This window comes from Zonotrichia albicollis, chromosome Z (assembly GCF_047830755.1).
Source record: "Zonotrichia albicollis isolate bZonAlb1 chromosome Z, bZonAlb1.hap1, whole genome shotgun sequence".
Classification (NCBI taxonomy): Eukaryota; Metazoa; Chordata; class Aves; order Passeriformes; family Passerellidae; genus Zonotrichia; species Zonotrichia albicollis.
The window spans coordinates 77413588-77425459 of NC_133860.1; the positions used below are offsets into that span (position 1 = coordinate 77413588).

At 51.2% G+C, this 11872-nt stretch overlaps 1 protein-coding gene across 1 annotated transcript in view; it reads left to right on the plus strand.

Annotated features, from left to right (window-relative positions):
• LOC141727270 (uncharacterized) overlaps window positions 1-11481 on the plus strand; it is a 66813-nt gene extending 55332 nt beyond the window's left edge. Inside the window, 2 exon segments of the mRNA XM_074533631.1 lie at window positions 9517-9602; window positions 11371-11481. Coding sequence (XP_074389732.1) covers window positions 9517-9602; window positions 11371-11481 — 197 coding nt within the window.
• The last annotated feature ends 391 nt before the right edge of the window (window positions 11482-11872 follow it).

Consider the following 11872-nt stretch of genomic DNA (forward strand, 5'->3'; position numbering starts at 1 on the left):
TTTATCAAATTTGTGGACAGAATTAAAGATGCTCTGAAAAAACAGAGAGCACACAGGCAAGAAAGGGGCTGTTATACAAGCTTGCCATGAGTAACCCAAATGAACAACGCAAAACAAGCTCTCTACCCATGGATACAGAACCTACCTATTACACACCCTGTTCTAAAAGACTTTTATACTGTTTTCCCTCTTCTCTGTGTTTTCACACTTGTTCAACAAGGTTTTCTTTCTAAGAATATTAATAACAATATCCCAAAAAATGGTTGTGTATTTGCTCCCTAAGTATTTACAAAGGAACAATTTAAAAAAAAAAAAATCTGTATACATGCTGCATGCAAAATGCAAATAAAAATAAACTTGAGAATTCTCCCAAAAAACCTTAAAAAAAACCACCCCATGTATTCTGTAAAACCCAGAGTATTCATCTACAGAATACAAAAATGGGCACCTTCTAGAAGACAAAATTTGTACAATGGTTCTGCACAGAATTCTATGCTTTCAAGCTTTTTGCCCTTCAGGGGCAGTGCCATTCTCTGAACTGGAATGCTCTGAGCATGTTCTGCTCTCCCCTCGTACAGATCATCCTCCCAGCAAAGGGGGAGTGCAGCCACCACAACTCGCAGCACTTTCCCACACAGCAAGAACCTGAAGTACAGAGATGGCTTTCAGCAGCTGCTGCGGGTTCTAATAGTGCCACCTCTCCAGCTGCTGAAAGCCTGAATTTCTGTGTCGCGATGTCTCAGTTTATTAACTTAAATCTTCTGTTATCTTGTGGTGTGTTCAAGTGTTCCCCAAGTTATTACACTTGTGTTCTCCCCTGTGTTATGCCCTCCTACCCAAATGGCCCTCAAGGAATCTCCCTCCTCACCAGATTTTTCCCTGTCTGTCAAGACAACCCGGCCCCTTGGGCCCATCCATCAGCCCAAACCCTACCCTTTGTTCCAGAAAGTTCCCTGTCCCTCACCCCAAGATCCAATCCCTATCCCAACCCTCTCTCCTCCCCTTGTTCTGATTTGTTGTAGCCTTCAAAACCACACCCTGAGAGTCGCTTATTGGTTACTATATCGTGTTCGCTCCCTGTTTGGAAAGATTTTAAAAACCTGTGCACAGTAGGGCTGGGATTTGGGAGTTGTTTTTTATTTCGGCTTGCCTTTTACAATTCATTCCTATGTGCTTTTTCCCCACCTTTTCTGATAAATTTGCTGCATTTAACACTGCAGAAGAGCTTCCTCTGCCTCCTTCACTTGGTCCTCGTTGGTCCTCTGGGGGTCTCTGCTGGTAGGCAATTAGCCCAGAGGTTCTGGCTCAGGCAAAACCCCAGCCTAGCCAGTTCCCCATTCTTGCCACTGTCCTTGGAATATCACAGAGCTAGCCAGGGCTCCAGAGGGACAGTGACCCATGCCCTGGCATGTTACAGTCCCCAGAGCCACACCTGCCAGGCCACAAGCCCCAGCCCTGGTCCCCGCTGCCGGCCTCAGCGGCTCCTGGGCATTCTCACTCTGAGTGCAAAGGCAGCCACAGGAACCCCCCAGGGCGCTCTGGATCCAGGCTGCAGACACCCTAAAGCCAGCACTGAAAGGGACATGGATGGTGACTGCAGCTGCATCTTCCAGTGCTCACCAGCTCTGACTGCTCTTTCAGTGCACCCAAACCTCACCTGCAGCACCTTGAGCACATTTACCCTTCTCGCCTATTCTGGAACATGGTGTTCCCCCATCGTACACCAGTGCTTTGCAGGGAGTGACCAGCTCCCAGCTGCTCTGCTACCCTGGCCTTACTTTCTGTTTGCTAGCAATGATCTTAATGGATACACTCATGAGAATCCCAGCACAGCATTTGTTTCTCAGGAGCTCTTAGGCAAAAAAATTCCATTGATGACTAGTTTTTGCTCAGAGGAGGAGGTGCTGACAAACGTAAAGCAGAAGCAGGGCTCGGGCATGAGAATTCCTGATCGACAGGATCCCACCCATTGTTGCCAACTGCTTTGCTCATGTGTTAGAGCCAGTTTGGGACAGAAGTTGCTGTTGACAGGATAGGAAAATTTGGAGAAATAAAGGCGCAGAAGACAACCAAAAAGTCCCAAGAGGAAAAATGCTTAGAAACACAGAGCACAAAAGTCCTTGGAGATGGTTCAATAGAAAATGCCACCAGCAGTGAGCAGTGAGTCCAAGGCTCCTCACTGCCACCACAGGGGCTTCTCAGTCCCGTGCTGGTTTATGTCTCATCCCTACTTGGCTCTCTCTGCCCCTTCAGCAGACACAGCCCTGCCTGGAAAGGGCTCCATGCTCTTGTGTTCCCTGTTTGCTCCGGCTACATTTTTAGCAGCACTGAAAGAACACTGCCATGTTTTGTCCTGCTTGCAAACTCTTCTCCTTCAGTGCTACTGCCAGAGATCATTCTTCTGTCAGCTTGGCACTGTGTCTGCTGCTGCAACCTTGTCCATGTCCCTTCCATCAGCTCCTGCATATCGGCACTTTCTGTCCCACACCATGAACTGAGAAGAGCAAAGATTGAGTTTTCTTGGCTTTTCCAGCAGACACAACAAATATAAGTCCAAATAACTTGGTTGTTTGTTTCAGCCCTCCTTTTAGATAACTCTTTCTTGCTTTAATGCAAAAGGCTCTTTTCCCACATGGATGGAATGTTCTGTAATTGACAGTTGCTTCAGGCTGTTAGGCACTATAGGAGTTTCCTCTTGTCTCTGATGGGGATTTGGTGAATTTTCCATTGGTCACTTGGTGGTGTCACCATGGGCTGGGCTCAGCTGCAGACTCTGCTGTCCCCAGGGGATGCATTGGGACACCAAGTCCCTCAGGGCTGGAATTCGGCGTTGGGCGAGCTCGGAGCGCCAGGAGCCTGGGCCCGTGAGGAGCTGCTGCTGGCGCTGCCTGTGCTCAGCCCGCTGTGCCGAGCAGCCGCGGCCATGGAGACACGCGCGGGAGCTGTGGCCGAGGCCGGCAGGCGGCGCGGGCCGGCTCGCAGCTGCGGGGACGCCGACAGGCTGTGCCCTGAGGCCGAGGCGGTGGCGGGCGCTTTGCGGGCAGGGCTTTTCCGAGTCGGCCGCAATGTGTTGCCTCCGGTGTGGGCCCGGCCGCGGCAGAGGCAGGCGGGAGCTCGGCGGGGCCGGCAGCGGCGGGCAGAGGCCGCAGAGAGCAGCAGCCCAGCCGGGCCCGCTGCGGAGCGGCAGGGAGCTGCCGGGCAGCCCTCGGCCGTGTCTGTGCGCACAGGGCAGAAGCAGAGGCCGGAGCAGAGGCAGGAGCCGGCCATAGCGGCAGCTCGCCGTGCCCGGAGCCGCAGCCGCAGCTCTCCCCTGCCGGCCACAGCAGCAGCCGCTCGCCTCCGAGGCTCCGGCGCTTCCCGAAGACGAGGGGCCCGGCCCCCAGCACGGCCTGGAGCCCCGCAGCGAGAGGAGCCTCCGGCGCCGCAAAGGGCAGTGCAGAGGGCGCAGGTTGAGGAGGAGGACATGAGGCTGGCTCTGGGCCGCGCTGGGGCAGCTTTGCCCTCTCGGCCTTCGCCTTGAGCCCTTTGCTTCTTTTCCAGGAGCCCTGATGCCCGTCCTTGGCAAAGGGCCCCCGCAGCCCTTTCCAGGGGTGCAAGAAAAGCTCCCTCAGTGACAGAATCACAGAATCACTGGCTTGGAAGACAGAGACACCTTCAAGATGATCGACTCCAACCCATGCCCTAACACCTCAACTAAAGCACGGCATTGAGTGACCCATCCAGTCTTCTTTTAAAGGCTTGCAGGGATGGTTAGTCCACCAGCTCCATTCAGGGGTCTGTCCCAGGAAGAAATAAGATAACAGTGGGGCCTTCTACCCCCCCAGTGCTTGGAGCTCTGGAAGTTTGTCTTTCTGCTTAGGCAGAGGCCATGGAAAAGACTGGGAAAAGTAGTCACAAATAGAGTGCTCTACAGAGCACTAAAAAGATGTGCAAAGAATACAGAAAACAGAAAAGAAAAAGGCAAAACCCAAATGGCATCAGCAAAGTCCTGGGCATAAACACATAGATGCAGATGGTCTTCTCAGCCCTCTTTGTATTTCTGGGAACCAGAGGAATCCTGCTTGAGCCTCTGGGGGGATGGGTTTGGGAGGTAAAAGTTCATTGTTTTTTTTCTCCTTGGGGCAGCCCCTGTTCCTAACATCAGCTGAGCCTCTCTCCAGCCTGATGCCTGTTCTGATTGTTGTAGCAAAACAATTGATGGCAGACAGAAGACACTGACACTTGCAGAGATGTGACTTTTTCCAATGCCAGCTGTGAATGGGAGTCAGAAGAAAAACTCCAGAAAGCACAACTCCATTGGAAGATTGCCTTCCTTTTCATTCTGTAAAGAAGCTCTAGATCCACTTGGGAATTGTCAGTCATTTGTTAGGGATGGGAAGTTGTCTTTCATGATTTTTTTCGTGTGGTTTGGAAGTGGATAAGGCTCTCCTTCATTCACAAACTCCAGACGCAAGTGCCTTTGGAATATGGCCCACTGGGCAGTTTTTGCCCAGCCATGGTACTTGTGGATATAAGAAAGCAAGGGCAATGATATTTGCAGCCAAAACCCAGCAAAGCTTGGCTTAGCCAAAACATCCTGGGGAGACAGAGGCCTCCAGCTGTTCCTAGAAATCAGCAGAGTTCCAGCCAAATGGTTCTAAGTGCACTCTCTTTGCCTGGATCAGAGCCTTGCTCAGCTGAAGAAGCAGAAAGATCAGCAAGGAGTTCCCAAAGGCCCATCACACTATTTTGATTTTGTTCATCTTCCAACTAAACATGTGTTTGCCATTGAGCTGATGAGAGAAAAAAACAAACAAAAAAAACCCCAAAAAACCCAAGAGGCTTATGACAGGGCCATGACATTCCACAAGAGGAATCACTGGTGTGCATTTTATGGACCTCTCTCAATCCTATAAAAGTATTGTAGCCCTGATTTAAAATAGACCAGTATGAACCAACTTGGAGAGACAGAGACTGAAATGGCTTATAGGGTTTGTTTTAAAAGTGAGGAAAACTACCCAACGGGTGTTGTTTTATGACATTTTAAAATAATACTACTTCAGAATTACCAACTGCAATAAATCAAGAGGTAAAAAAGAAATGATTTGGTATAGGAATAATTAGAAACACAAAAAATGTGAAGATATGAATGCATGTTTTCATAAAAATCATGAAATTAGAGACAAATAGATGCCCTGAACTACAATAGAAAGGCAGGTAGAACTGTACTTGAATTAGCTCTTTTTACATTGCTGGAGTTTTTTCCTTCTGAAGAGGAGCTAGTAGGGTATTGCTGAAGAAAAGTGACCCAGGCAGGACGGGGCAGCGTGCCGTGCTCCGTGCAGAGGCTGCCAGGAGCTGCCCAAAGAGCGCCCTGCTGCAGCCAGAGCCCTCCTGGCCTGCAGTCCGGAAGCAAAGGGCCAGGGCAGCCACCTCCTCCTTGTCCTGACCCTGCCACCGCTCCTTGCTGCTGCTGCTGCTGCTGCTGCTGCTGCTGCTGAGGGAAAGAGAACCAAAGGCTGTCGGTGGAGAACACCAGGCCATTGCTGCTGCAGCCTGTCCTGCCCTAACCATGCCTTCAGCGCTGTGAAGAACCTGGACATCCTGGACAAGGAACAACAGCTGGCATGTGCCTGTGGCTCTGAGGCTCCTGAGAGCTGATGTGTAACTGGGAAAAGCTGCCCCAGCCCTGACTCTGCCCTCTGCAAGCTGTGGGTGCAGTGCAGACTGTCTCTGCACAACCATCTCCCGTGTCCTCGGTCCACTTGGTTCCCTTGCCTGCCCGGGGATGCCCACCCTCAGGGTGCCACATCTGCATGGCTACACTTGTGGGAACAAGTGAGCACAACTTGGCCACAAGAAGAGGTCAACTTCCCAGAGTCACATGGTGAGAGGTCAAGTACTTGTCTGTCACTGGACAGGACCAGGGCAGGCTCTTGCTTGGTATCAACGGCTCTATTGACTGTTTGTTCCTTGTCATACCTCTGTACACGTTGCAACCGTGTCACCAGCTCACAGCGGGTGTCCCTGCACTGCCACCAGCACGATTTTTGGGGACCTGGCTGTGACTCAAAGCAGCCCCACACTGCACATCCCTGGAATGCTGCACCTGACCAAGAATATACTGACCCAGCTTGACAGAGCCATCAGTTCTGAGAAGGATGTTGTCGCTCTTCACATCTTGGGGGCTCACGTAGCTTGAGGGCAGAAAATGCAGTCTGCAGCTGTCCGTGGCCTTAGGCCTGGTGTTCGGCTAGCCAGAGGGCGGCCAACAGCCCACTGCAGTCGGGGGGAGTCAGTCCCGGTGGCAGGGCCCCAGGGCTGACTGCTTCGGGCACCCCTCGGCATCAGAGGCCTTGGGCTGTGCCTGCAGGGACGAGGTCTCGGTGAAAGCTGCGATGTTGGTTGAAGAAATAAGAGTCGGACACTTCCTGGGGTCCAAATAGGTTCAATGCCTCTGGCGATCCGACGTGGAGGGCCAGGGACCAGCAGGGAATGACAAAAGACAGTGGGGGAACAAGGGTTATAAAGGGAGGTGGAAACCAAGGGAGGGGTTTATAACTAACCAATTAGGGAAGGTCGGGGGATGAGCTTAACATAACAGACAACATAGTGAAGCCAATAAATACAAATTATAGGAGGGACCCCGGGACCTCAGCCAACCACGGCCCCCAGTAAGATGAAGGTTCTGGAAGACTGGGAGGCAGGGGGGTGATTTACTGGGAGGAGTAAAAATTTACTTAAAAGGGAGTAAGAGGGAGGAGAAATTACATAACATAGGTAATTGACACCAACCAAGGGCAGGGGTACCCATGGCAACATAACTGAAATTGACTACTGGCGGGAAACTTAAGGAGGGCAGAAGCATCTTACACAGAATGGGGAGGGGGGGGGAACCATACATAATATGAGAGAATATTACAAAAAATTTAGAAACACACTACAACATCTCCCCGTCTGTTGTAGTGTGTCATTAAGTTTTTTGTATTGCTCCCCCACTTTATGTAGTCTCCCCCCTTTTTTCAATGTAAAATGGTTCTGCCCTTCCCTGTTTTCCCGCCACAGCTCTCCTGACAGTTTTGTTGCCATAGTAACCCCTGCCCCTGGTATTGTAAGTTAGTTAAGTTATATAATTTATCCTCCCACCTTCCTCCTTATAAGTAAACTTTTCCTCCTCCCTGGGCCCAGTCAATCACCCTCCACTCCTCCTAGTCTTCGAGAACTTTCTTCTCTCTGGGGGTTGTGGTTGGCTGTGGTCCCGGGGCCCCTCCTTTACTTTGTATTCATTGGATGCTATTGTATGCCCGTTGTGTTAAGTTCCTCCCCATACCTCACCCTATTGGTTTGCTGTGGTTTCCTCCCTTATCCACCCCCTGTCTTTAAAACCCTGCTTCTCCCTCCCCTCCTGGTCACTTGCTGGTTGGTGTCACCTGGCCGTTTGCTGGGGTCATCTGCCATTGGTTGCTGCTCCTGCGTCATCTAATAAACCGACCTTCACCCCCAGCAGGTGTCCGGCTCCTTCCTCGTCCCATCAGCGCCGTATCCAGTCCGCGATCCAGCTCAGCCCGAGGCCAAGACGCCAAGGGGGGCTGGAATTCCATGCAGCTGAGGTGTCGGCCACCAACCTACAGCTAGCCGGACTCCGCCCTAGTGGCCACGTACACCCGGCCGCACCTGTTATTTTGTTAAATGAAATTGAAAAGAACGAAAAAGATTGTATTAAAAGGCTCAAAAGGCCGGGTCCAGAGGCTGGTCAGGCCAAGCGACTTTTTCATCGAAAAACAGTTCATGGTGGTACAATGGCGGTGCAGTGGGTTCCTCTTCTTCTGCGGCTCTCTCTGCCTCCGAAGGGTGGTCATCCACTTCTACGGGTTCTCCGTACTGTGCTACCACCTGGTTCACGCTTGGCATAGTGGTTTTATTAATTAGTCTTTTCACCAGCCCACAGATTACTGAAATAGAAATCAAGAGCAAGAACAAAACTAAAACGGTTTGTAAAACTGATTCAAGAATTGAGCTGGCGCAGCTGCTTTGGCCCCAACCCTTGAAAATGTCCCTCAGCCAGTCTGATGTTTCTTGTTTAACCTGATGTAACTCGTCTTTCATGCGTTGGATGGTGTGTCTGACGTCCTCGGCTCGGGATGACAGGTTCATACAGCAGAGGCCCTCAAACTCCTCACAGTGATGGTGATGGAGAAACAATAGAGAATCTATTGCTGCTCTGTTTTGGAGCGTCGCCTTCCTTGTTATTTCCTCATCTGTGAGGAGGTTGTATAAAGCGGCTGAAGTTAAATTAGCTCTAGGCAGCCCAATTCACCCAGAGACTTCACCACTGATACCCTCGGCAATAAAATGGTAAAAGCGACGGATTTTGAATGAGACCATTGTGTAATTTCGTCATCACAGTTCTCAGTGAGATCTTTAAGATCCCTTTTAGATCTGGCCAATTCGGACGTGATGTTTGTCCTTTTCCAATTGATAATTTGGGTGATGTTGGGAGTAAACAGCGTCAGCCTGCCAAAAGTGCACAGCCCTCCGATCAGACCAAAGGGGATGCCTGCCCACGCTCGGTTGCCACAAATTAAAAACGCTCTCCTAGGAAGGGCGTATGGGGTCCGTCCAGTGGTGGTGGGGCTACTGATCTTTAGAACTGCCTTGCACCACTGGTATGCCTGGTATTCTTCTTTGGTTTGTTGGACCACTTCACTGCCCTTCTCTATGGGGGCAAAGGTATAGTCAAATTGAAAACAAATGGAGGAATTGGCAGAGCTGAGGAGGTGTAATTCAGTGGGCTCAGAGGCTAAAGGATCCAGCCTAGCCACTCCATCTCTCCAGGCATTACCAGAGTCAAAACTGGGAAGTACGGTGAGGCTCCGGGCCAAAATGGGGGAAAGGGCTGACTGAAAGGCAGAGGGAAAGTCACCTGGAGAGAAAGGGATCCCCACAGGGCATGACGACATCGGGTCTTCTGCTGAACCTGCGTCGAGGCAGATATGGTCTTGCCCTAACGCTTGAGCCAGGGTACGCCAGATGTTTGTCTTGGGCTGAGGGACGTTCCATGCCTCCAACATAGACACAAGGAGGCCGAGGATCGTGAACAGTAAGATGGTGCTTGGGCTGAGTGCCATCTCCGGTGTTGTTTGGGCCAGAAAAGGGAGATGAACTAGAAAACAAAATGGACATGGTTATAACATAAAATTTCTTTCAAACTGATGGTTCTGCCTCGAATAATATATTAAGTTCTAAAGAGGAAGCGGACATGGGAGAAGGAAGGTCGGGTTTCTAGGACAACATTAAAAAGTGAAGGTGACTGAGAAGAAGGGGAAAAGAACTCAGTGGGGGGGGAGCAGGTCTAAATTGGAGGAAAAGGGAGAGGAAAGAGCAGAGAGTTTCCTCCTCCACCGCCGACATGCCTCTTGAACTTGTGGTACAGCCTTTGGTGGTTTCGCCTGCTTGGAGAGGAAGGGCCTAACCCATTTTGATGGAACCCACTTTGGCCCTGAGGGAGTGAACACGCAAGCGTAACCTCTCCCCCAGGTAACCAGGTCGAAGGGCCCTTCCGTTTGCCAGGTCTCCGGATCCTTGATCAGAACTGGAGGCCTGGCCTTCGGCTGCAGCTGCTGGTGACTGCTGAAGTGCCTGACATCTGGAGGGTTTAGGTTGTCGAAAGAGCAATTCAGGAAATTGAGGGTGTACAAGGCTCTCAACAACCAGACGTGGGGGGACTCCACCTTCACAGCCGCTCGTTGTCTCTCTAAAACCTTCTTCAGGCTCTGGTGGGCCCTTTCCACCATGGTTTGGCCTGTCGGGGAATAGGGGATGCCAGTCTTATGCTCTATTCCCCATTGCTGCAGGAAACTCCTAAGCTCCTTGGAAGTGTAAGGTGGGCCATTGTCAGTCTTTAGGGCCCTAGGGATGCCCAAGACAGCGAATGCCAGAAGCAAATGCTTCTGGACATCCGCAGCCTTTTCACCCGTGTGGGCAGAGGCAAAGATAGCTCCAGACAAGGTACTGATGGAGACGTGAACGTAACACAACTTCCCAAAAAATGGGATGTGTGTCACGTCAGTCTGCCACACTTCACAACTTGCCAAGCCCCGGGGATTAGCCCCAGCCACGATGGTCGGCATCCGATGGGCTTGGCATTGGGGACGTGTGGCCACGATCGCCTTGGCTTGATCCTGCGTTAGTTGGAATTGCCTGACCAGGCCTGGTGCGTTTTGGTGGAATAGCTGATGACTGATCTTAGCTTGGCCGAACGCATCTGGGAGCGGACCCACTGTGACAGCAGCCGTGGCCAGAGAATCGGCTCGACGGTTGCCCTCAGCAATGAACCGTGGCAAATCAGTGTGTGACCTCACATGCATCACAAACAACTGATGCTCTCGGTGGGAGACTAGCTCAACAAGCCTTGAGAGCAAATTAAACAAGTTTTGATTTGAGACTTCTTGAAGAACTGCTGATTCTGCTCTGGACACTACACCAGCTACATATGCAGAATCTGTGACTAAATTGAAGGGACTAGGGAACCTCTCAAATGTCTGGATGACTGCGTCCAACTCAGCTACTTGTGGAGAACCCTCCATAATGTCAATATCAGCTTCCCACTGCTGAGCCTGAGGATCCTTCCAAGTCATCATTGTGGGATGCTCCAGACGCATCAGTGAATACTGTCAGAGCATCGAGAGGCTTCCTACTCCGAATCCCTTTCATCGCCAATTTAAATTTCGAATTGAAAAGTTTATGGGCCGGCTGATCTACTGCAATGCGGCCAGTGTAGCTGTCCAGTGCAAACTGTAATATTTCATTAGTCTCCAGCAGTTCATCAAAAGTCTTTATTTTGAGTTGGCTCGAGTCTATTTCAATTGGGAGGTGAATGCATGTGAAGTCACAACCTGCCAGCTCCCTGATCTGAGATCTTGCTTTCCGGATCAGTTCGGCCATCAGCTCCTGTGGCCTTGTCATTCTTTTGGACCTATGATGGCTGAGGAACACCCACTCTGTGATTAAAAGGGAGTCACCCAAACCTTGGTCCTTCAAACTTTGATCCCATTGATATATCAGGCCATGAAGATGTGGCAGTTTCCCCAGGATAATAAATTTGAATGGCAGGCCCGGATGATAGCGATGGGCCTGCCTAGCTGAAATGATTTTCTGTACCTTCTCAAGGGCTATCTGAGCCGCTGGGGTGAGATCCCTAGGAGAACTCAGCTCCTCTCCCCCTTTCATTAAATTGAAAAGGGGGGCTAGGTCTTTAGTTGGTATCCCCAGCCAGGGCCTCACCCAATTGAAAGACCCACACAGCTGATGGGCATCCGCAAGGGTCTGGACTTTGGTCCTAATAGCCAATTTTTGCGGCACAATGGTCCGCTTGATAATTTCGAGGCCCAGGTACTTCCAAGCTGGCATCCTCTGAATTTTTTCCGCCTGGAGTTCGAACCCTGCAGCAACCAACGCATTGGTTGCCAGGTCAAGCGCATGGGCAAGCAGATCATCGGTTGAGGCACATATGACGATGTTGTCCGTATAATGGTGTATCAAGACGACATCCCTGAGGGCTGTACGGATGCGAGACAGCAGCAAAGCGATGTACCACCGGCAGATCACAGGAGAATTTTTCATGCCCTGCGGCCGGGCGTATGTGGCCACCAGAGTGAAGTCCGGCTAGCTGTGGTTCTGTGGCCAGCACCTCAGCTGCATGGAAGGCCAGCCCCCCTTGGCGTCTTGGCCTCGGGCTGAGCTGATCGCGGGCTAGAATACGCGGCGCTGATGGGACGAGGAAGGAGCAGGACACTCGCTGGGGTTGAAGGTCGGTTTATTAGATGGTAGGGGAGCTCCAACTGTCCGGTTTTCAGTGGTTTGGAGGGCCTGGAAAGGCCCGGAGTGGCCTTGG